Source organism: Cinclus cinclus, unplaced genomic scaffold (assembly GCF_963662255.1).
Source record: "Cinclus cinclus unplaced genomic scaffold, bCinCin1.1 SCAFFOLD_65, whole genome shotgun sequence".
In the NCBI taxonomy this organism is placed as follows: Eukaryota; Metazoa; Chordata; class Aves; order Passeriformes; family Cinclidae; genus Cinclus; species Cinclus cinclus.
Window position 1 is genome coordinate 336,519 of NW_026912215.1, and position 22,251 is coordinate 358,769.

The 22,251-nt window shown below is 53.5% G+C and overlaps 1 protein-coding gene and 1 long non-coding RNA gene across 2 annotated transcripts; one reads left to right on the forward strand and one right to left on the reverse strand.

The window, feature by feature from the left end:
- Positions 1 to 3,385: 3,385 nt before the first annotated feature.
- LOC134057611 (zinc finger protein 239-like) lies at positions 3,386 to 6,088 on the reverse strand. Its single transcript, XM_062514588.1, has 3 exons — positions 5,716 to 6,088; positions 5,221 to 5,361; positions 3,386 to 5,034 (listed from the first exon to the last, which is right to left on the reverse strand). Exons 2-3 carry the CDS (start codon positions 5,300 to 5,302, stop codon positions 4,118 to 4,120), a joined length of 999 nt encoding a protein of 332 aa, XP_062370572.1. The 5' UTR covers positions 5,303 to 5,361; positions 5,716 to 6,088; the 3' UTR covers positions 3,386 to 4,117.
- A 635-nt stretch (positions 6,089 to 6,723) lies between these two features.
- Positions 6,724 to 16,855, forward strand: LOC134057613 (uncharacterized). The gene is made up of 3 exons (XR_009934356.1): positions 6,724 to 9,126; positions 10,762 to 10,877; positions 16,673 to 16,855. It is a non-coding gene; the product is annotated as an uncharacterized LOC134057613 (long non-coding RNA).
- Positions 16,856 to 22,251: the final 5,396 nt, after the last annotated feature.

Here is a 22,251-nt window from a genome sequence, read left to right on the forward strand (position 1 = left end):
TCTGTAGTGGGACTCCTGAAGGTGAAGGAGCAGCAAGTGCCAATTGCCACCTCCACAGTGCACCACCGGCAGTACAGGACAAATCGAGATGCCGTGATCCCCATCCACAAGATGATCCGTGAGCTGGAGGGCCAAGGGGTGGTCAGCAGAACCCACTCACCCTTCAACAGCCCCATCTGGCCTGTGCGCAAGTCTGATGGAGAATGGAGATTGACTGTGGACTATCGTGCATTGAATGAAGTGACTCCACCGCTGAGCGCTGCCGTGCCGGACATGCTGGAACTCCAGTACGAGCTGGAGTCCAAGGAAGCAAAGTGGTACGCCACCATTGACATTGCCAATGCATTTTTCTCCATTCCTCTGGCAGCAGAGTGCAGGCCTCAGTTTGCTTTCACCTGGAGGGGCGTGCAGTACACCTGGAACCGACTGCCCCAGGGGTGGAAACACAGCCCCACCATCTGCCATGGACTGATCCAGGCTGCACTGGAAAAGGGTGAAGCTCCAGAACATCTGCAATACATTGATGACATCATTGTGTGGGGGAACACGGCAATGGAAGTATTTGAGAAAGGAGAAAAGATCATCCAGATTCTGCTGGGAGCCGGTTTTGCCATCAAGAGGAGCAAAGTCAAAGGTCCTGCCCGAGAGATCCAGTTCCTGGGAGTAAAGTGGCAAGACGGGCGGCGCCAAATCCCCACTGAGGTCATCAATAAGATCACCGCGATGTCTCCACCAACCAACAAGAAGGAAACACAAGCTTTCCTAGGTGCCATAGGCTTTTGGAGAATGCACATTCCTGAGTACAGCCAGATCGTGAGCCCTCTCTACCTGGTCACCCGGAAGAACGAATTCCACTGGGGCCCTGAGCAGCAGCAAGCCTTTGCCCAGATCAAGCAGGAGATCGCTCATGCTGTAGCCCTCGGCCCAGTCAGGACGGGACCAGAGGTGAAGAATGTGCTCTACTCTGCAGCCGGGAACAAGGGCTTGTCCTGGAGCCTTTGGCAGAAGGTACCTGGTGAGACCCGAGGCCGACCTCTGGGATTCTGGAGCCGAAGTTACAGAGGATCTGAAGCCAACTACACCCCAACAGAGAAGGAGATCTTGGCTGCTTATGAAGGAGTTCAAGCTGCCTCAGAAGTGATTGGCACAGAAGCACAGCTCCTCCTGGCACCCCGACTACCAGTGCTGGGGTGGATGTTTAAAGGGAAGGTCCCCTCTACCCACCACGCCACCGATGCCACATGGAGCAAGTGGATTGCCCTCATCACACAGCGCGCCCGTATCGGAAACCCAAATCGCCCTGGGATTTTGGAAATAATTACAAACTGGCCAGAAGGTGAAAATTTTGGTCTTGCCGATGAAGAGGAGCAAGAACAAGTGACCCGGGCTGATGAAGCCCCGCCATACAACCAACTGCCAGCAGATGAAACTCGCTACGCTCTTTTCACTGACGGTTCCTGTCGCATCGTGGGGATGAACCGGAAGTGGAAAGCAGCCGTATGGAGCCCCACACGACAGGTTGCACAAGCTACTGAAGGAGAAGGTGGATCAAGTCAACTTGCTGAACTCAAAGCCGTTCAGCTGGCCCTGGACATTGCTGAAAGAGAGAAGTGGCCAAAGCTTTACCTTTACACTGATTCATGGATGGTAGCCAATGCTCTGTGGGGCTGGCTGGAAAGATGGAAAAAAGCTAACTGGCAACGTAGGGGAAAGCCAATCTGGGCTGCTGATGAGTGGAAAGACATTGCCAGTCGGGTAGAGAAGCTACCCGTAAAGGTCCATCATGTAGATGCCCATGTCCCCAAGAGTCGGGCTAATGAGGAGCACCAACACAATGAGCAAGTAGATCAGGCTGCAAGGATAGAGGTGTCACAGATAGACTTAGACTGGCAACACAAAGGAGAGTTGTTCCTGGCTCGATGGGCCCACGATGCCTCAGGTCACCAAGGCAGAGATGCTACCTATAAGTGGGTATGAGATAGAGGGGTGGATCTCACCATGGACAGTATTTCCCAGGTTATCCATGACTATGAGATGTGTGCTGCCATCAAGCAAGCCAAGCGAGTGAAGCCCCTCTGGTATGGGGGGCGGTGGTCCAAATATAAGTATGGGGAGGCCTGGCAGATTGACTACATCACACTGCCTCAGACACGCCAAGGCAAGCGTTACGTGCTGACCATGGTAGAAGCCACCACTGGATGGTTGGAGACCTACCCTGTGCCTCATGCCACTGCCCGCAACACCATCCTGGGCCTGGAAAAACAAGTCCTTTGGAGACATGGTACCCCTGAGAGAATTGAGTCAGACAATGGGACTCATTTCAAGAACAGCCTCATAAGCACCTGGGCCAGAGAACACGGCATCGAGTGGGTGTACCACATTCCTTATCACGCACCAGCGGCTGGGAAAGTGGAACGGTGCAATGGGCTGCTTAAAACCACCTTGAAGGCACTGGGCGGGGGGACTTTCAAAAACTGAGAGATTAATCTACCAAAGGCCACATGGTTAGTGAACACCCGAGGTTCCACTAATCGAGCAGGCCCTGCCCAGTCTGAGCCCTTGAGAACACCAGATGGGGACAAGGTTCCAGTGCTGCATATGAGAGGTATGCTAGGAAAAACTGTTTGGGTGAACCCTGCCTCCAGCAAAGACAATCCAATTCGGGGGGTGGTTTTTGCTCAAGGGCCAGGGTGTACCTGGTGGATCATGCAAAGGGATGGAAAGACCAGATGCATACCCCAAGGAGACATTGTTTTAGGGTGAACTACCTACAATACTGTGCCTGTATCTGTAACTGTATGGATGTCTATAATTTGAAGATTTTTAATTTGATTTGGCATGATGGTAGGGGAAAATTCGGGGTGGATAATGTTGAGGGTTAGTTCTTTCTTTTTTTTTTTTCCCTCTGTGGAATTTTCCCCATTGTCATGCTAAGATACCTGTTGACTGGGCCCTGGTGACAAGGGGGAGGGGACGGGAGGGAAGAAGCAAGCCCCGCGAGATTCAAACAGCCAGAAGAGGAAGAGGAAGGCTGGACCTCGGCCCATTTCTCCCGCGGAGTTCGGACGAGAAGGACGATCGCCGTCTGTGTCCCATCCCAGCGTCGGGAAACCACCATCGGACCCTGCCCGGCTGTCTTCTCGCTGTGAACTACCACCATCCAGCACTCTACTGAGCACCGGGACCGACACCGTGAGCGGAGAGCTCTCTCTCCATCTCTCTCTCCCCCTGGAACAGCTCTGCCATCACCCCCAGCCCTCCTGCAGCTCTGCGGGAGCCACCCGCCCCCAGCACCGGGAACTGCAGCTCAGGGAAAAGGTGCCTGCAGCCAAAAAACACTGGGACTGAGTTACTGTTCTATTTGTGGGTAATTTCATAGCTGTTGTTGTTCTTGTTTGTCTTGTTAAATATACTAGTAAAGAACTGTTATTCCTACCCCCATATCTTTGCCTGAGAGCTCTCTTAATTCCGAAATTATAATAATCGGAAGAATCATATTTTCTTTCAGTCCAAGGGGAAGCTTCTGCTTTCCTTGGCAAACACCTGTCCTTCAAACCAGGACACCCCAGTTACAGGGCTTTCAAAGGAATGAACAGAAACCTTTTTGTTTCAAGGCCAAAACAAAAGAATTTATGTGTCCCTGCTGGCAAAGCATCCACATGCTTGGCTGGGTGGGAAGAACCCTTTTTGAAGGGGTTTCCACCCCACCATCTCCAAAATTGTGGGGTTTGCCCCAATATGTTCCCATTTGGCTGTGGAAGATGCCCATGAGCCAGAAAGGATTAAAATGATGGATTTCTATTGGAGAAGACCTCCAAGGCCATTCAGTGTTGCTTGATACCACCAGAAGATGCAAAGAGTGAGATTTTTCTCGGGTCAGAAGTCGACAAACGTGCTCTTCACAATGGATTTCTGATGTTGATCTGTGGATATGTCCAGGTGCTCAAGGGAAGCCAGGAGGATGAAGAGCCGCCCAGCCAGGTGTCTTCCTAACATGGATCACCGGGGCTCTGCCCACCAGGGGTCACTCGGCATCATCCAGCACAGATCCTGCCATGGAGAATGGAGCTGGAGCAGCACATGAAGCTCTTCCTGCACTTGATTTGCAGGGCTTCCCTTAGTGGTGCCTCCATTGGTGTTTGGTCAGGTGAGAGCTCTGTGAAAAGCTCTTCCCACACTCAGAACACTCATAGGGCCTCTCCCCAGTGTGGATGCGCCGGTGGGTGACGAGGTTGGAGTTGTGCCTGAAGCCCTTCCCGTAGTCGGGGCAGCAGAAGGGCCTCTCCTCTATGTGAATGCGCTGGTGCAGGAGGAGACTGGAGCTGGTCAGAAACCTCTTGCTGCATTTATCACACTCATAGGGCTGTTCCCCTGTGTGGATCCTTTGGTGGACAATCAGTTCAGAGCTTGTCCTGAAGCACTTCCCACACTGCCCACACTCATAGGGCATCTCCCCAGTGTGGATGCGCCTGTGGGAGACAAGGCGGGAGTTGTATTTGAAGCCCTTCCCACAGTCAGGGCAGCGGAAGGGCCTCTCTTCTGTGTGAATCCGCTGATGCATGACGAGATTGGAGCTGGTCTGAAACCTCTTCCTGCGTATGTCACATTCATAGGGCCTCTCCCCAGTGTGGATCATCTGGTGGCGGATCAGTTTGAATCTCGTACTGAAGCTCTTTCCACACTCCCCACACTCATAGGGCCGTTCCCCCATGTGGATTCTCCAGTGCCAGATCAGGGAGGATCTCTTGCTGAAGCTCTTCCCACAATTTGAACACTTGTGGGGCTTATCCGCATCATGAAGATGCTCATGGAACCCCAGCTCTGAGCTCTGGCTGCAGCTCTGTCCGGTTCTTTGGCCCTGGTTCTCCTCCTCGGATACCCAAGAACTGTGTTTGCAGCCCATCCTCATGTGGGATCTCCCGGGCTTTTCCTCCTCGCTGGTTTCCTGTGCAATGGAGCTGCTCCAAACAGCCTCTTCCACAAGGTTCTGCTGCAGGGATTTGTCCTCCCTGGTCTCCATCCTCAGCTCCTTGTCTAGAGGGGGAAGGACAAGGAGAGGATGGGATTTGCCTCTGTTCCAGAGGGAGGGGGAAGGAGATCCCCCCAGCACGTCCCTGGCAGGACGGCGTCGGCAGCGGGGCTGTCCTGCAGCCGGGGGCCGTGCTGGGCTGGGAGATGGAGCAGGACAGAGGGTGAAAGGGGCAGGGACTTCCTCCTCACCTGCCTGGGGCTCCGGGGGCATGTTCTTCTTCCTCACGGCCTCATCCTCCATCGGGCCAAGGTTTAGGAATGGGAAATCCATTTTTGGGGGAAAAGAAGGGTTGAGCGCGTTGGGTTTATGTTCCTGCGGGCCAAGTTCAGCTGGACAAGCCAGTGCCCCTTTCAGCCTCAGAGAGCCTGGGGCCGCTTATCACCAACCTCCCACACCCCTCCAGGCTGCCGGGGGTCCCCCGGCTCCGGGATCGCCCCTCTGCGCTCTCCCCGCTCCGGGGTTCCCGTATTCCCCCACGGCTCTCCCGGATATCCCCAGAACCGATCTCGCCCCCTCTCCGCCAGAACGAGCGATCGCAATGTGGGACCCGCCAAGATCCCTCCCGGGGCATTTCCGGCTGAGCTTCGGGGTCCTGCAAGATCCAAACATCTCCTGCCCCACAAAGAAACCTCCAGGAGACCTCCCCACGATGGATTTGGGGCGAGCTCCCCCTCCCAGCTCACCTGCGGCTTCCGGGGGGAGGGGTGATGCCGGGGAAGTCGGGGAAGCTGCGGCCTAGAGCGGGCGAGCGAGTGAGCCGCTCGGTTCTGCTGCTGCTCTTCCTTCCACTACTCTTCTTCCTTCCGCTCCTCCTCCCCCAGCCCGGCCCGGCCCGGTGCCGACGCGCAAAAGCAGCCGCGCTCCGCCCTGGGGGATTGCAAAGCGGTTGCGCCCCGCGCGGCACTGGGAAGTGATACTGGGAGCACTGGTAACGATCCTGACAGCACCTAGAAGCAACTGGGAGCGCTCTCCCTGCCAGTACCGCTCTTACTGGGAGCACTGGGAGGGAACTGGGAGCAAACTGCGCCTAGACCCGGCTACAGCCGGTGGTGGGCGGTGTCGGAGCAGAGGGCGTGGTTATGCAAATCTAGGAGCGATCACGCGCTGTGATTGGTGTGCGGAAGCAGCGCGGGGTTCTCCCTGGTCACGTGAGGGCGGGAGCGGTGGGCAGAGCGATGGCGGCGGCGTGCGGTGAGAGGGAACGGGAATGGGAGCGGGAGCGGGAACGGGAGTGGGAACGGGGACTGGAATGGGGACTGGAATGGGGACAGGGACCGAGAATGGAAACAGGGAATGGGGACAGGGACCGGGAATACAGGACCGGGAATGGGGACAGGGACTGGGATAGGGACAGCCCCGTGTCATGCCCTGGGGACCGAGGAGGGGACAGGGACAGGGGAGGAGCCAGGGACTGGGCTGTCGCACCGTGACCTTGCTGAACTGGGAGCTCGCGTGTCTCATTTTCGGGGCTCCTGCCCCCCACCTTCCCCCCCCCCCCCCCCGGGGGTTCCTCTCGTCGTGTTCTGGGGGGGAAGCAGTCAGCACCCACAGTACCCCTCCAGTAGCTCCCAGTATCCCCAGTAACCTCAGTGCTGCCAGACCAGTATGGGGGCTTAAGATAGATCCTGGTTTGGTGTCCAGTTCCAGTGCCCAGCCCCAGACCCGGTGTCCATTGGTCTAGTCCCAGTCCCCACCACGTTTCCAGCTGCTGTGTCATGATGCCAGGCATTGTCCCAGGTGGCTTCCAGCCCCAGTGCCAGTCCCAGTTCCCAGGGCCATGATGCCAAGATTGGGCTTGGTGTAGGGCCCTGGGCATGACTGGGGCACAGCGTGAAGGGTTTCATGGGACATGGGACTAAAGACATGAAACATGGGACATGGGGCATATAGGACATGACACAGGGTGCAGGGTGTGGTATAGGACACAGGACATGACCTTGAGCATGGCACAGGACACGGAACAGGACACAGGGACAGGGGACATGATTTTGGAGCATGGTACCTGCCCCAGCCCGTGATGCATGAGTTCCTGTGCCCACATGTGCCCCACACGTCACCTGCCACCCCCCCTGCGGCACCACCATGTTCTCACCGGTGTCCCTCCTGCCTGCTGGGTACAGTTTGGTGGCCTCGGATGTGGCCTTCCCAGTGTGGGTCCTGCTCTGCCACAAGCCCTGGGGACATCATCCCTGCCCAGTGGCACCAGGTGTCTATCCATCGGCGATAACTGGGACAAGTCCCACACGGTGGCATCAGGTGGCACCTGTGCCACTGGCAGCAGAGATGTCTACAAGGGGGTAACTGAAGGGACAGAACAGGGTGCAGGTGCTCACAGTGTCCCTGTCATCCACAGGGGGTGGTGATCAGGGGTGTCAGGATGAGGTGGTCATAGAGGTGCCACCAGGGGTGTGGTGATACCAAGGCACACATGGCCATGGAAGTGCCGCCGCAGGTGCTGGAATGCCCGTGGAGATGCCACCACGAGCACGGCAGTGCCAGGGGACACATTAGTCTATGGTGTGGCAATGCTGGTGGGCATGGCAGTGACAGGCCAGGCGTGGGGCCAGGCTGGGGTGGCTCCGTGCCCACCCCATGGGTGGCCCTGCTGGTTGCAAGCCGTTTTGGTTGGTGTCTGTGCCAGTGCCTGGCCCGGTGCTACCGTTAATGCCAGCCCTGGCACAGGGACATGCACAGGTGTGGGAGTGACAAGGGGGACTGGGCACCCCGAGGGCTGTGCCAGGCCAGCACCTCCCACCCCATGCCTTTGTCCTCAAGAAGGTGGCACACGGACACCGAAAGGGGTTAGAAGAGTTGGGGACACAGTGGTCATCTGGGGACATGAAGGACCTCAGCCTATGGAGGTGATTTGGGACACTGGTGTGATTTGAGGACGCTGAGGTGCCCCAGTGCTATCCCCAGCACTGTTTCCCTGTCCCCACAGTACCTGGCTGTCCTCAACAAGACCCTGGGCCACTACCCCTATGCTGGCACTGCAGGTGTCACCAGAGATGGCACCAGGCACAGCACTTCTTCCGCACAGGGGACATTGAGCCTGGTAATGACACCTTCGACATTGCCTCCAGCGTCATCACTGGTGGGGACACTTGGGGTTTGGGTTTTAGAGTTAGGGTTGGGATTTGAGATTTGGGATACTCTAAAGGCATTTGGGATGGTCCCAAGAGGTTTAGGAGTAGGGTTTTGGTTTGGGGTTTGGGGTTTGGGTTTGAGGTGCAAGGTTTGGGATGGTCCTGGAGTATATGTGATTCAGGATTTGGGAAGTCCCAGGGTTTCTGGGCTCTCAGCATTCCCTGACCCCAGTCCCAAGCCCACAGAGTGCCTGGGGGTGTACCCTGGAGACCCCCAGCTGCTGGTGCTGGATTGCACTGACAGCAATTTCACCCTCCAATTCCACAGGTAAATCCCACAAGTCCCACCCAGGGAAGTTTCCCATCCCTAAAATCCAAGTGTTGGATTTGCGACCCCTTTTTCCGAATTCCTGTGTGGGATTATGGGATGAAATTTTCCCTTTCCCAGGGTAATTTTTGGGGATTTTGTGGCCAAGTTTTCCCTTTCCTGATGTTTTCTGGGGGATTTTGGTGCAGAATTTTTCCTTTTCTAGAATGTTTTTTTTTTTTTGTTATTTTGGGAACTCCTGAGGTTTTTGGGGATTTCAGGTAGAATTTTCCATTAGCATTGGATTTTTTGAGATTTTGGGGTGGAAATTTTCCTTTTTTTTTTTTTTAGGATTTTGGGGTGGAATTTTAATTTCTGGGGGATTTTTGGGGTCAAATTTTTCCTTTTCCAGGTTTTTTTTTGAACTTGGGGAACTCACAGGGTTTTTTGGGGATTTATGGGCAGATTTGTTCTCTTTTTTGGGGATTTTTTGCGGCGGAGTTTTCCCTTTTGCATTGGTTTCTTTGGGATTTTGAGGTGGATTTTTTCCTATTTTATTTTTTAGTGATTTTGAGGCCTCTTGTAGTGTTTTTTGTCCCCTCAGGCTGATCAGTGTCATCATGGAGTTCCAGCTCAAGGCCATCAACATCCAAACGCTACTAAAACAGAAAATCCCCGACTGCTACACCTTCAGTGATATTGTGAGTGTCCGCAAGTGTCCCAGTGTCCCCTGAGTGTCCTTCTGGTATCTTCTCATGTCCCTTTTGTGTGCCTTATGTCTCTCCTGGTGTCTCACTCATGTCCTTCTGTCCCACATCTATCCATCTGTCCCCTGGCTGTTCCCCAGTACCTCTGCGGACCCTGGGGAGCAGCCAGTGAGTGCTATGACAGTGATGGTGATGGTGACAGTGACAGTGCTAAGGACAGTGACAGTGACAATAACAGTGACAAATGGCAGTGGCACTGACAGTGATGGTGACAATGACAGTGAAATGCCAATGACAGTGCAACCCAGTGTCCCCACATCACGTTTGACAACTCTGTCCATAGCAGGTGAGTGCAGATCCACCTGGACACCCATCCAGGAGTGCCACCACCCCTTGCTGCCCAGCAAAAGGGACAGTGGGGTACAGTGGATGATGGGAGACAGGGGGACACAGTGACAGGGTAACAGGTGCCATGTCCCCCTCGTGCTCCGGACACCGGCAGGACTGGACGCATTTCTGTTGCGCCCCAACCACACTTCCCCATAAAACCTGCTCCCCTCACACCTTGGGGACACCCCTGACCCCCCCCCCCCCTTTGTCACCCTGGGGTGCCCCTCAGTCAGGGGGGTCTTGGTCATGCTGCAGGACCCTCTCTCTGTGCAATCCCCGAGGTGGCACCTGCGCTTTTTGTCACCGCCATCTGCCAATTTGTTACCAGCACCCCAAAGAAGGGGGCGGCCCACATGTTACAGGAGGAGGTGGTGAAAACATTTCTGGGGTCACTCCCAGCCATTTCCATCTCCCCACATCCCCCTGAAGATGCTGCTCCACCCTGCACCCCCTCCCCCCCGCCCCCACCACAGCATCCCCTGAGGGGACCTTGGGGACTGTCCCCATGTCCCCCCCCAGTCCCCATGGTACCTCCGCTGCTCCACCTGTGCTTGGCCCCCGTTTGTGTGGCGACCTCCCCATGTGAACGGGCAGGAGTTTCAGTCACATCCTCACCTCCTTCTCGTCTTCCTCCTGCTGAGGAGGTGATGTTGCTTCTGCTGGGGACTCGCCAGTGACACCAGAGGGACACCACAGGTCACCCCTCGAGGGGCCTGGGGTTGCAGTGGCTCCTGGAGTCGCCCCAGTGTGACAGCTGGGGGGCCTGAGATGCTGCAGTGACAATTTGGGGGGTGGGTGCTCGTTTTGGGGTCTCCAGGGTGAGTCTCAAAGTCTCCTCCCATCACCTCATCCCGTGCCTCAGTTTCCCCCTCACTCTGCAGGGAGCATCCAGAATTGATGTTCTGGAATTGGGTTTGTTTTGGGGGGTTTTGGGGTTGGGGCTACTGGGATGGGCTGGTGGGCCAGTTAGGTGATACACACCCAAGGTGTGTATCAAGGCTGGTGGTTATCTGGGCTCGGAGCTGCCTAGGCTGGGGGGCTGCAGGGCCAAGAGCTATCCAGACAAGTGTCAAGCTGGGATCCATGACTCAGGTGTCCATCAAGTGTCCACCAGTGTCCAATCTCTCCTGCCCCCATCCATCCCAGACTCCCTGGCCAGGGCTGCTTCTCACTGCAGAGTGGACAAGCCCCTGGTCAGTCCCAAGATGACCCCAAACCCCCTCCCACCAACCTCACCAGGCCACCCACCCTGAGCTCTGGTGCCATCGGCATCCCCTGGCAGCCGGTCCAGCTCTGAATCTCTTGGAAGAGGAAATCCACAGTCCCAGGCCGGGGACTCAAGGGTATCCAGGATGGTGAGCACTGAGTCCATGTGGCATAGGGGGACAGTTGGGGACACAGCTGGGGAGATGTCTGTGGGGAAGGGAGTTGGGGTGTAGGGGAGTGAGGGGCACCTAAAAGGTGCGGAGGGGGTTGGAAGGGAGGGATGCACCCAAAAATGTGCCAAAGTGAAGGCGAGGGTGCATAAAATTGGGGTAAAGGATGGAAAGAATCCAAACAAGCACAGAAAAGACTCAAAATAGGGGGCACTGAACCCAAAAAAGGGGAAAAGGACTGAAAATGGAGGGGAGAAGGACCTAAAATCAGAGGACAAGGATGTCATGGGGTGTTACAGTGTTTTCCTATCTGTGCCAGGGTGAGTGCAGATGCTCCGTGCCAGAAGCAGCCATGGGGACATCCTGAGGGACATGGGCACACATTGAGGGACACAGGGACACTACAGGATGGGTCCCCTCAGACAGCCCAGGACCTCATGGTTTTTGGCCCCACTGGGGGCAGGGGACACATGGAAGGCGAGAGGAAGATATGGTAGGGAATTTGGACATACAGAGGGGAAAGGACATGATGCCACCAGGACAGATAGCAGGGGGACAATGTCACCAGGACACCCCTGGTGACATGTAGCATGGGGCCACATGACACTGTGGGTGGCACTGACCCTTGTGCTGTACCTTGGGCCATTGGGGTCCTCTGAGCATGGAGTCCCTAGGACGCCCTGGTGACTGTCACTCACCTCCGGGCCACTTGTCAACAGCCGAACAAGTTCCACCTCCTGCCCTGCTGGGTGATGACATCTGGCTGGTGCACTGTGGTGGTGATAGTGGGGATGTGGTGGCAGTACCTGCATTGGACAGCACTTCGCAATGTCCCCATCCATGTTCCTCACATCCTCATCCATCTCCCCCCATGGCCCCACCCATGTCTTAGTTCCTTGTCGTTATTTTTAACCCCAGTTACAGGGCTTTCAAAGGAATGAACAGAAACCTTTTTGTTTCAAGGCCAAAACAAAAGAATTTATGTGTCCCTGCTGGCAAAGCATCCACATGCTTGGCTGGGTGGGAAGAACCCTTTTTGAAGGGGTTTCCACCCCACCATCTCCAAAATTGTGGGGTTTGCCCCAGTATGTTCCCATTTGGCTGTGGAAGATGCCCATGAGCCAGAAAGGATTAAAATGATGGATTTCTATTGGAGAAGACCTCCAAGGCCATTCAGTGTTGCTTGATACCACCAGAAGATGCAAAGAGTGAGATTTTTCTCGGGTCAGAAGTCGACAAACGTGCTCTTCACAATGGATTTCTGATGTTGATCTGTGGATATGTCCAGGTGCCCATGGGGAGCCAGGAGGATGTGGAGCCACCCAGCCAGGTGTATTTCTAACATAGATCACGGGCACCATGGACCAGCAATGCTCTGCCCACTGGGGGCCACAGGAACATCCAGCACAGATCCTGCCACGGGGGATGGAGCTGGAGCAGCACATGAAGCTCTTCCTGCACTTGATTTGCAGGGCTTCCCTTAGTGGTGCCTTCATTGGTGTAGGGTAAAGTGAGAGCTTCTGGAACAGGACTTCACACATTTGGGACACTCGTAGGGCCTCGTCCTAGTATATATGCGCTGGTGGGTGACGACAGTGGAGTTTTGGTTGAAGCCATTCCCATTGTTGGGTCAGTGGAAGGGCCTCTCCTCTGAATCTGCTGATGCCTGAGGAGACTGGAGCTAGTCTTAAATGTCTTCCTGCATTCCTCACAATCGGCACGCCTCTGCTTTGTGTGGCTCATCTGGTGGGCAGTCAGGTCAGAGCTTGTCTTGAAGCCCTTCCCACACTCCCCACACTCATAGGGCTGTTCCCTCATGTGGATTCTCCAGTGTTGGATCAGGTAGGATCACTTGCTGAAGCTCTTCCCACATTCTGAGCACTTGTGGGGCTTCTCCCCATCATGAAGCTGCTCATGGACTCTCAGCTCTAAGCTCCAGCAGCATCTCTGGCCACCTCCCTGGCCCGGAGTGGGTCTTTCTGCTTTGGATCACCGTGATCTGCATTTGTAACCCCTCATGAGGGATCTCTGGGGCTTTTCCTCCTCCTTGGATTCCTGCACCATGGAGCTGGTTTAAAATGCCTTTTCCATAAGGTTCAGCTGTGGGGATTTGTCCTCCCTGGTCTCCATCCTCAGCTCCTTGTCTGGGGGAGGAAGGACAAGGAGAGGATGGGATTTGCCTCTGTTCCAGAGGGAGGGGGAAGGAGATCCCCCCAGCATGTCCCCGGCAGGACGGTGTCGGCAGCGGGGTTGTCCTGCAGCCGGGGGCTGTGCTGGGCTGGGAGATGGAGCAGGACAGAGGGGGAAGGGGGCAGGGACTTCCCCCTCACCTGCATAGGGCTTCTGGGCCATCTTCCTCACGGCCTCCTCCTCCATCTGACCATGATTTGGGAATGGGAAATCCTGGTTTTGGGGAAAAACAAGGGCTGAGCACATTGGTTTTGATGTTCCTGCGGGCCAAGGGTAGCTGGAGATGTCATCACCCCTTTCAACCTCAGAGAGCCTGGGGCTGCTCATCACCAACCTCTTGCACTCCTCCAGGCTGCCGGGGGTTCCCTGGCTCTGGGAATGCCCCTCTGCGCTCTCCCCTCTCCGGGGCTCCTGCATTCCCCCACGGCTCTCCTGGGGATCCCCAAACCCCATACTGGCCCTCTGCCCACCAGTACTGGGTGATCACCACGTGGGACCTGCCAAGATCCCTCCCGGGGCATTTCCGGCTGAGCTTCGGGGTCCTTCAAGATCCAAACGTACCCTGGCCCCTCAAAAAGAAAACCTTCCAGAGACGCCCCCGCTGGTTTTGGGGCGAGGTTCCCCTTCCTGCTCACCTGTGGGTTCCGGGGGGGCAGGGTGATGCTGCCAGAGTTGGGGGAACTGCAGCCTGAGCGGGCGGGCGGGGGAGCCGAGTGGTTCTGCTGCTGCTCTTTCTCTTGCAGCTCCTCTTCCTCATGTTCCTGACTTTCCCCTTCTTGTTCTTCCCGCTCCTCTTTCCTTCCTCCCCCTCCTCCGCTCCCAGCCCGGCCCAGGTCGGTGCCGACACTGAAAAGCAGCCGTGCTCTGCCCTGGGGGGTTCCAAAGTGGCCGTGCCCTGCACAGTGCTGGAACCAATACTGGGAGCACTCGAAGCGATCCTGAGAGAACCCGGAAGGAATTGGGAGCGCTTTCCGTGCTAGGACCGCTCTTACTGGGAGCACTGGGACGGAACTGGGAATAAACAGCGCCCGGACGCGGCTTCAGCCGGCGGTGGGCGGGGTCAGGACCGAAAGCGTGGTTATGCAAATCCAGGAGCGATCGCGCGCTGTGATTGGTGGGCGGAAGCAGCGCGGGGTTCTCCCTGGTCACGTGTGGGCCGCGGGGGGGCCGGAGCGATGGCGGCGGGGCCTGGTGAGAGGGAACAGGGAATGGGGACAGGGAATGGGAACGGGAACCAGGAACAGAAACAAGAATACAGGACTGGGACGGGGAATACAGGACACGAACTGGGAATGGAAATGTGGGAACAGGACAGGGAATACAGATACAGCAACTGGAGAGAGAATATGGGATAGGGATTAGAAAGATGGGACCGGGATTAGAAATAGGGCTGGGAATGGAAATACGGAAATGGGACAGGAAATACGGAAATGGAAATGCGGGACCAGCATGAGGACTGGGAATATGAGAACGGGAACAGGACAGGGAATATGGGACCGGGATTATGAGAATGACAACCAGACAGAGAATACGGGACAGGGAATGAGACCAAGAGTGGGATCCAGACTGGGATGGGAGCAGGGTGGGACCAGGAGCGAGGTAACATGAGAATGAGCAGGGGGCAAGGAGAATGACAGCGAGGAGAGGGGGATCCAGGACAGGAGAAACCCAAAACTGGTACAGGGGATATGTGGACAGTTCCTGGGCAGGGGATCCTTGATCAACTGCCCCAGAACCTCTGCCAGAGTTTCCCAAAGCAATTAGAACTGCTCAGCCTAGAATATCCAAGACCCTGAGCGACCCCCAAATCCCTCCCAGGAACCCTCAACCCTCTTGAACACAGCACCCCCCACATCCCCTGGAAGATCCCCCCCCATGTTGCCATCGTTGTTTTAGCTCAACATCTTCACCCTGGGTTTGGGTATTTTGAAAGAACAATGAGAAATGCAAAGAAAATTAAGGCAGGAGGATGTGGAGCCCTCAGCCAGGTGTCTCCCCCACATGCGTTGTAGAGGAGACAAATCCCTCTGCAGATATACAAGGGACTGCAAGGTCCCTTGTTCCCATGAGGCCTTGCAGTGTCACAGGGGTCTCCTTGGTGATGCAGTGTCACAATGGACCCTTGGTTCTGTGGGGACTCACAATGGCAGAATGGTCTCCTTGGTTCCACGAGGCCCTGCAGAGCCCCTTGATTCAACGTGGCCTCAAAGTGTCATCATGGTCTCCAGAATTCCATGAGGCCCTGCTGTGTCACAGTGGATCTTTGGTTCCATGGGGTCCGCACTGTTCCATGAATCCTTAGTTCCATGGGGCCCTGCAGTGTCACCATGGACTCCTTAATTCAATGGTGTCACACAGTGACACAATCACCCCTTAGCACAACAAGACCCCAGAGTGTCACAATGGTTCCTTGCTTCCATGAGGCCTTGTAGCGTCACAATGGACTCCTTGGTTCCATGGGGCCACAAAGTGTCACAGTGGCCCCTTGGTTCAGTGAGGCCTGTCATGGCATAAGATTTTAGCCTTTATATTTTTGAAATCCTGTTATGCATCAATGCATAACTCTAAACTCCATAGAAAGTATTAGTTAACTATCTTCACATTTTGGTCAGACAAAAAGATTCCTCTGAAACTCAAGGACACCCTACAGCCTCAGGTTCCAAATACAATAAACAAAAGTGAATTGGGAGGGGGGAGCAAACTGAGGGAATATGACTTCATTAGCGGAAGCTGTAATTGGAGGATTAACCCCTTATATGCAAACAGACCAAACTTATATCTGTCTGAAAAAGTCATGACCACCATCCACCTTGGGTGTAGCCTCTGGGAAGCTTTTCACTGTCCAAGGTGTATCTATTGAAGGCCTTTAATAAGCACCGACTTTATTCCCTTAACCTTGTCTAGCCTGTGTTCTAGGTAGCCACTCCAAGACATCACCTGCAGTGCCACAATAGTCTCTGTGATTCGTTAAGGCCTGCAGTGTCAAAACAGACCATTGATTCCATGACACCCAAAGTGTCACAATGGCCCCTTGGTTCCACTGAGTCCAACAGTGTCACTAGGGTCCTGTTTGCTCCACAAGGCTCTGAAGTGCCACCATGGCCCTTTGGTTTCACAAGGCCTCAATGTGTAAAAATGGCCTCGATGGTTTCATGAGGTCCTGCTCTGTCACAATGCACCTTTGTTTCCATGGTGCCCCATAGTGTTACAATGGTATCCTGGGTTCCACGGTGTCAGAATGAACCCTTCATCCTGTGCAGACCCACAGTGTTCACTGCCGTGCCCTTGATTCCATGAGGCCCTGCCAAGCTGTAACAGTCCCTTGTTCCAGTGGGTCCCAGAGTGTCAGAATAGTCTCCAATGTTCCATGAGGCCCCGCAATGTCACTGTGCTCCCCTTGGTTCCACAGGCTGCACAGTGTAGCAATGGACTCTTGGTTCCATGAGGTTCCTCAGTCACAATGCTCTTGGATCCCCAGTGTCAGTGTCAGTGTCAGTGTCAGCGTTAAGGAGAGAGAGTTCAAAGTGCACCTCATGATTTTTGGTTTTAATCAAGTGAATATTTTTTTTAATTTTTCAATTCAGAGAAGAGGTGACCGAAGCATTCCCCAGGTGATCTTGATGATGAATGTCACCTTAGAAGGTCTGGGCACAGAGAAGAATGATCCCTTTCAGGGTTGACCCTATTTGGACAACCTGCTTCTCACCTCCAACCTCACCATGTCAGACATTGCCCACCTGGGACTGACATCCTAAAACATAAAAAAAATCCCTGCATGTTTATTATTATAATTATATATTAATAAAATAATAAAATTACAAAGATGTTTTTCTTTTAATAATAAAAATAATATTTTTATTACCTAATTTTTCATTTATGTGTTAAAAAATCGATACGGTTTTAGCAATCATAAAAATTCTTGGTGATTGGTTCTAAGTAACACAATTCCCTTCATTAATTAATTGAAAACTACTGGCTATTGCTTTCTCCTTCTGTATGATAAGTAGACTTTTTTCAGTCCTTCTCTAATCCTTGTTATCATTTTCTCAGACAGGGTAAAAGGGGCCACTCTGGAGTCAAGGGAGACATTTCTGGGGTACATTTGGGGCAGTCTTGGGTCTACACAGGGAATTTAGAACTTGAGGGTATGTAGGACACTTCAATGGGCCGGGTGGGCACTGGGCAGGGCACTGAGGGATTCTGACGGACACCTCGGAGGCTGGGAGAGCTCTTGGGGGTCCAGGGCGAAAACTTGGAGGTCAGGGAGGGGAATGTGGAGCGCTTCGGGGTCCGGGCGGGCACCTGGGGGGCTAGAACGGGGCTCTCTGGGGCGCGGGGGATGATGGGAATTGTAGGCACGGGCATAATACGATTGAATACAGCCGCGGAGCATCACAGGAGGGCGCATCCGCATTGTCTCTTTGTGGGTCGTGGTGCCTGATGGGAGATGTAGTCACGGCTGGAATAGCACTCTAACGGGACTGCGGAGCATGATGGGAGCTGTAGTCCCGGAAGTGGCTCGGACGAAGCATTTGGGGTCCGGGAAAGCACCTGGGGGACACTTTTGAGTCCGAGCCGTGACTTGAGGTCCCCAGGGCAGAACGCATGTGGTTCTGGAGCACTTGGGGGAAGCTTGGGGGGCTCTAACCAGGCTTTTTGGGCACCGAACTTTGCAGGTGTTTTTGGTGCCGAACTGTATTATGAGGGGCTGTGAGGCTGTGGCGGATGAGACACTGTTCCCTGTGTCCCCAGTTGGTCCCACTATACCTCGTATCACTCACAGTATCCTCAGTTTGCTACATTATTGCCCAGTATCATTCCCAGTATGTCCCAGTATGTCCCAGTGGGTCTCTGTGTACCCTCACAGTCCAACCCACCTGTACTGGATCAAAAGCAAAACCAGTGAGACTTCAAGTCAGTAATACAATTTTTAATAGGGAAGAGAAAAAGGAAAAACAAAATACATGCAATTAAAAAAAAAAATACAACCACTAACAGAGTCAGAATACAACCTGATACCCTGTCAGTCAGGGTGCTGGTGCAGTTTTCCTCCAAAGGGTCCAGTAATGATGTGGAAAAAAAGCCTGGTTCTTCCTCTGGAATCCAGTGGAAAAAGGTTGCCTTTGGCGTTCTAAGCCTCAGTTTTTTATCTAGGTAGGAAAGGCTTGGCTAGTCCTCCTGGCTGGAGTATCTCCCAATAGGATGATGTAATCTCATCAGTTATACAGTAGGACTCAACGGCCCATTAACAGAAGATACTTCCTACAGAGATAAGGATGATCACCTGTTGGGGGTTGGTTCTTTCCTTTTTCCCTCTGTGGAATTTTCCCCATTGTCATGCTAAGATATCTGTTGACTAGGCCCTGGTGGCAAGGGGGAGGGGAGAGAAGAGGGAAACCCCCCGAGATTCAAACATCCAGAAGAGGAAGCGGAAGGCGGGGCCTCGGCCCATTCTCCCCTCGGAGTTCAGAGGAGAAGGACAATCGCTGCCTCTTTCCCATCACTGCCATCCCAGCGTCGGGAACCATCCTCACTGCTGTCGGACCTTGCCCTGCTGTCTTCTTGCTGTAAACTACCACCATCCAGCACTCTGCCGAGCACCAGGACCGACACCGTGAGCGGAGGGCTCTCTCCATCTCTCTCTCCCCCTGGGACAACGCTGCCATCACCCCCAGCCCTCCTGCGGCTCTGCAGGACCTGCCCGCCCCCAGCACCGGGAACTGCAGCTCAGAAAGGACTGGGACTGAGTTACTGTTCTGTTTGTGGGTAATTTCATAGCTGTTGTTCTTGTTTGTCTTGTTAGGTATACTAGTAAAGAACTGTTATTCCTACCCCCATATCTTTGGCTGAGAGCTCCCTTAATTTCAAAATCATTATAATCGGAAGGAAGGAAGCATCACATTTTTCAGTCCAAAGGGAAGCTTCTGCTTTCCTTAGCAAACACCTGTCTTTCAAACAAGGACACCCAGGGACCTGATCCTTTATGTGCAATGTGTTACCGAGGATGTTGCAAACACCTGGGCTTTTATGTGGCAATTTTTATGGAGGGTGTTGTTCCAAGGGAAATGGTGCTTCACATGTGAAGTTTTGCTTTTCTGTCACAAAGCCTTGGGCATGCTCGGGGTGGCAGTGTGGGATATTTGTCCTCTGAAATGGGTCCTGTTTGGTGTAAAATACCCATTTTTTTTACTGGTTTTTGGTTTTTTTGTCCCTGAGGAGTATGAGGCTGACCAGTCCGGTTGGTGTCTGGGAATGGGGGGGGGGGGGGGGGTGTTCTGGGTTCCAGCAGCACTCCCAGGGCTGCTGCTTTGAGATGTAATATGGAACCCAGCAATCTCTGTGCTCTGCAGATGCGGGAAGGAGTGGAACAGCAAGTGGCAAAGCTGGGCTTTGCTCCTTAAATCCCAGAACAGCTGGGTTTAAGTTCCATCAGCCAGGGGAGGGAATGAATCCTGGTGCCAGCTGTTGGGGGGCACTGGACTGGTGTTAGCATCTTCTCTCTTATTTTTTGCATGATGTGATTGTCCCTTGATGAGAGAAGTCAGAAAACGAGGCAGGAGGGGGAGCTCATTTTGTTTCTGTGAACTCCAGGCTTGGGGCAGCTGCAGAGCACTTTGGTTTCAAATAATGCTGCCCAAACACAGTGAACTTGAACCTCTCTTGGGCACTTTGGGATCCCTCTGTGCCACTCTTCCTCAGATCCTTCACCTGCGAGGTGGGGGCTCAGAAACCCCTGCCCCTACTTGACAGGTTTTTACGTGTACAAATTGATTTTCTTAGAGAAGCCATCAGGCATAATGAGAATCTATGGAAAACAGGGGGTTGGTACACTAGCTGATAGTAGGTCTTGGGCTTTTCTTCTTTTCTTTAACTTGTTCTTAAAAGGATCCCTCCACTGGAAAACTGAATGGGGAGGGGAGGGAGTTGCTTTTCATTTTTGGAAGTATTGCTTTGGATTTTGGTATGTCAAGTGACACCACCAAAATAAGATTGGAAGACCTGAGCTTCAGGACTCAGCACTTAATTATTTTAATGTGTTTGTGTGGGTGCAGGAAATGCCAAATCCCAAAGCAATTCTGTTATCTGTAACATGAAGTGCAATAACAGCTTTAAAACCAAGTGCTCGGTGTGGGGTTTTCACATATGTTTTTATGGTCTAAAGGCTTTTCTTGTGCCCCAAAAGCCACAAGAAACCTGCCAGAAGCCGGCCTGCATTGAATATGTGGGATTTCATTTTGCTCTTGGATTCTTCCCTGCAGTCTTCTCTCGAGTTCTTGTTCCAGAGGGGCTCTTACTCCAGAGCCATACGCGGGGGGGGGGGGGGGGGGGGGGGGGGGGAGGAGGGGGGTGCGTTGCCTTGATAAATGGGAATGAGATTGCCCAAGTCTGTCAGGAAAGCAAAACCATGCCCGAGGTTTGTTTGGCCAAAGATGGACCATGAAGACATCTGTACTGGCACTGGGCATGAGCGCTGATGCTTTTGGGTGGTGTGGTGCCTCTGGCCCCTCAGAAGTCAGGGCGAGGCTGAAGGAAGGAGGGAAGCTGCCACAGCTGCAGGTGAGGGCAGTGCTGGCTGTTTCCAGCTGCTTGGTGCAGAACTGGGAGAAGTGGGAGAACAGCTTTCCTCCTTCTTTCTCTCCATCACTGGGCAGAATATTAGGATGAAGCTGCACTAAGCTATGTCAACAAATGTGGGTTGTTGATTGGTTATTTTTCTTCTGGCTCTTTTATGTATTTCCAAGTGATCCAGTGAGGAGCAAGTTGCTGGCTTACATGATTTCTGAGTGACCTGTCACGGAAACGGGCATCTCTGTGTGCACGTGCTTCCTGGCAAATCCAGATGAGACATGGAAATCCTAAGGGAGGATTTCCAGCCTTGACCACACGTGACACAGGCTTGTGAAAATGGAAGTGACCTTGACAGAATAGCAGCTGTGAAGTGAAGCAGAACTGAAATCCACATAAGCAGAAAAACCAAGTGAAGTGGTACTTCTCGGTCATGCGTGCACCTCGTGCCTCTGCCTGCTGCCAACACTCGGTGGTGCAGCTCGACAGAGTCCCTTTCAGTGTTTGTTGGGTTTGATTTTTGTGGTCAGTTCCCATAAACAACTCCCCTCCTTTACTGGATACATCCCTGGAGTGGGACCAGACTCACCTTTAGCCTGGAGGAATTCTCTGCTCCCCTGGTGTTGTAATGCACATTTATGTTTTTGTGTTGCACTGAGGATGGTTCGTTCTGTTTCACTCTCGGTTTGTATCGTGGTTGTCCCCTTCCCTTAACCCCTCCCTTTCCCCTGGCCAGCCCTGAGTGGCTGTGATACGGGATTCCTCCGCCCCTGAGTTGGGATTGAAAATACCCCGTGTTTCCCATGCTATCTCTCTTCTCCCTGGAACCCTTCAGGACAATAAACTTGGATCATCCCAGGAAAGAGAGCCTCCTCTCATCTTTTACCTTTGTCCATGTCAGATAAAAAATCCCCCATCTCTCTGACCCTGAGCTAGCCGAGGCAGGTCAGAGAGACCAGGGGGAAGATCTGACACCCTGGAAAGGGGGTGAAGCCAAGGCTTATGAGTAAAGGGAAGACAACCACAGCATGGGCATTGTGTCCTCGATGCATGCAGCACCACGTGTTTTCCAAGTTCCCAGCACTGATGAATGTAAACAAGAAAATACCTGTTCCTTCAAGTGTCCAGCTCTCCCCCGCCACCTCCCCTGCTTCCCCTGCTCTTATCCCTCACTTGCCAAGGTCCTGCATCTCCCTGCTCTCCAGCTTCAAGTCACCTTGTCCTGCCTGTTGCTGAGAAAATACGGGCCTGAGGTTCTTTTAGCAGCAATCCATTCATTTAAAGAGCACAAAGAGCATAAAGTGCAGAAGAGTCTTTAGACATCCAAAGAAGGGACTCTGCTTTTCCTGTAGTTCTCCTTCCTGTTTTCACATGGGCCGGAAGGATGGGCATGGCCAGTATTTATCATATGAAAGTGATGTTACTAAATTTGTCAGGAGTTCTGATTATTATTATCATTATTATTATTCATTTTCTGACAGAAAACATTCTCATTTTGCCTTTCCCACATTGTTTACAGGTGCTGCCCAGGGCGGACATCTGTGGCTTCAGACAGCAATTGCCTGGGAGGAAGGGGAGCCTTTGCACAGCTCACCTG

Bases quoted from the DNA above. Each gene is read 5' to 3' on its own strand.
- LOC134057611 (XM_062514588.1), bottom strand. From the start codon at position 5,302: ATGGATTTCCCATTCCTAAACCTTGGCCCGATGGAGGATGAGGCCGTG. The intron at 5,035-5,220 runs GTGAGGAGGAAG...TTCCCCCTCTAG, and splicing joins GCCCCCGGAGCCCCAGGCAG to ACAAGGAGCTGAGGATGGAG.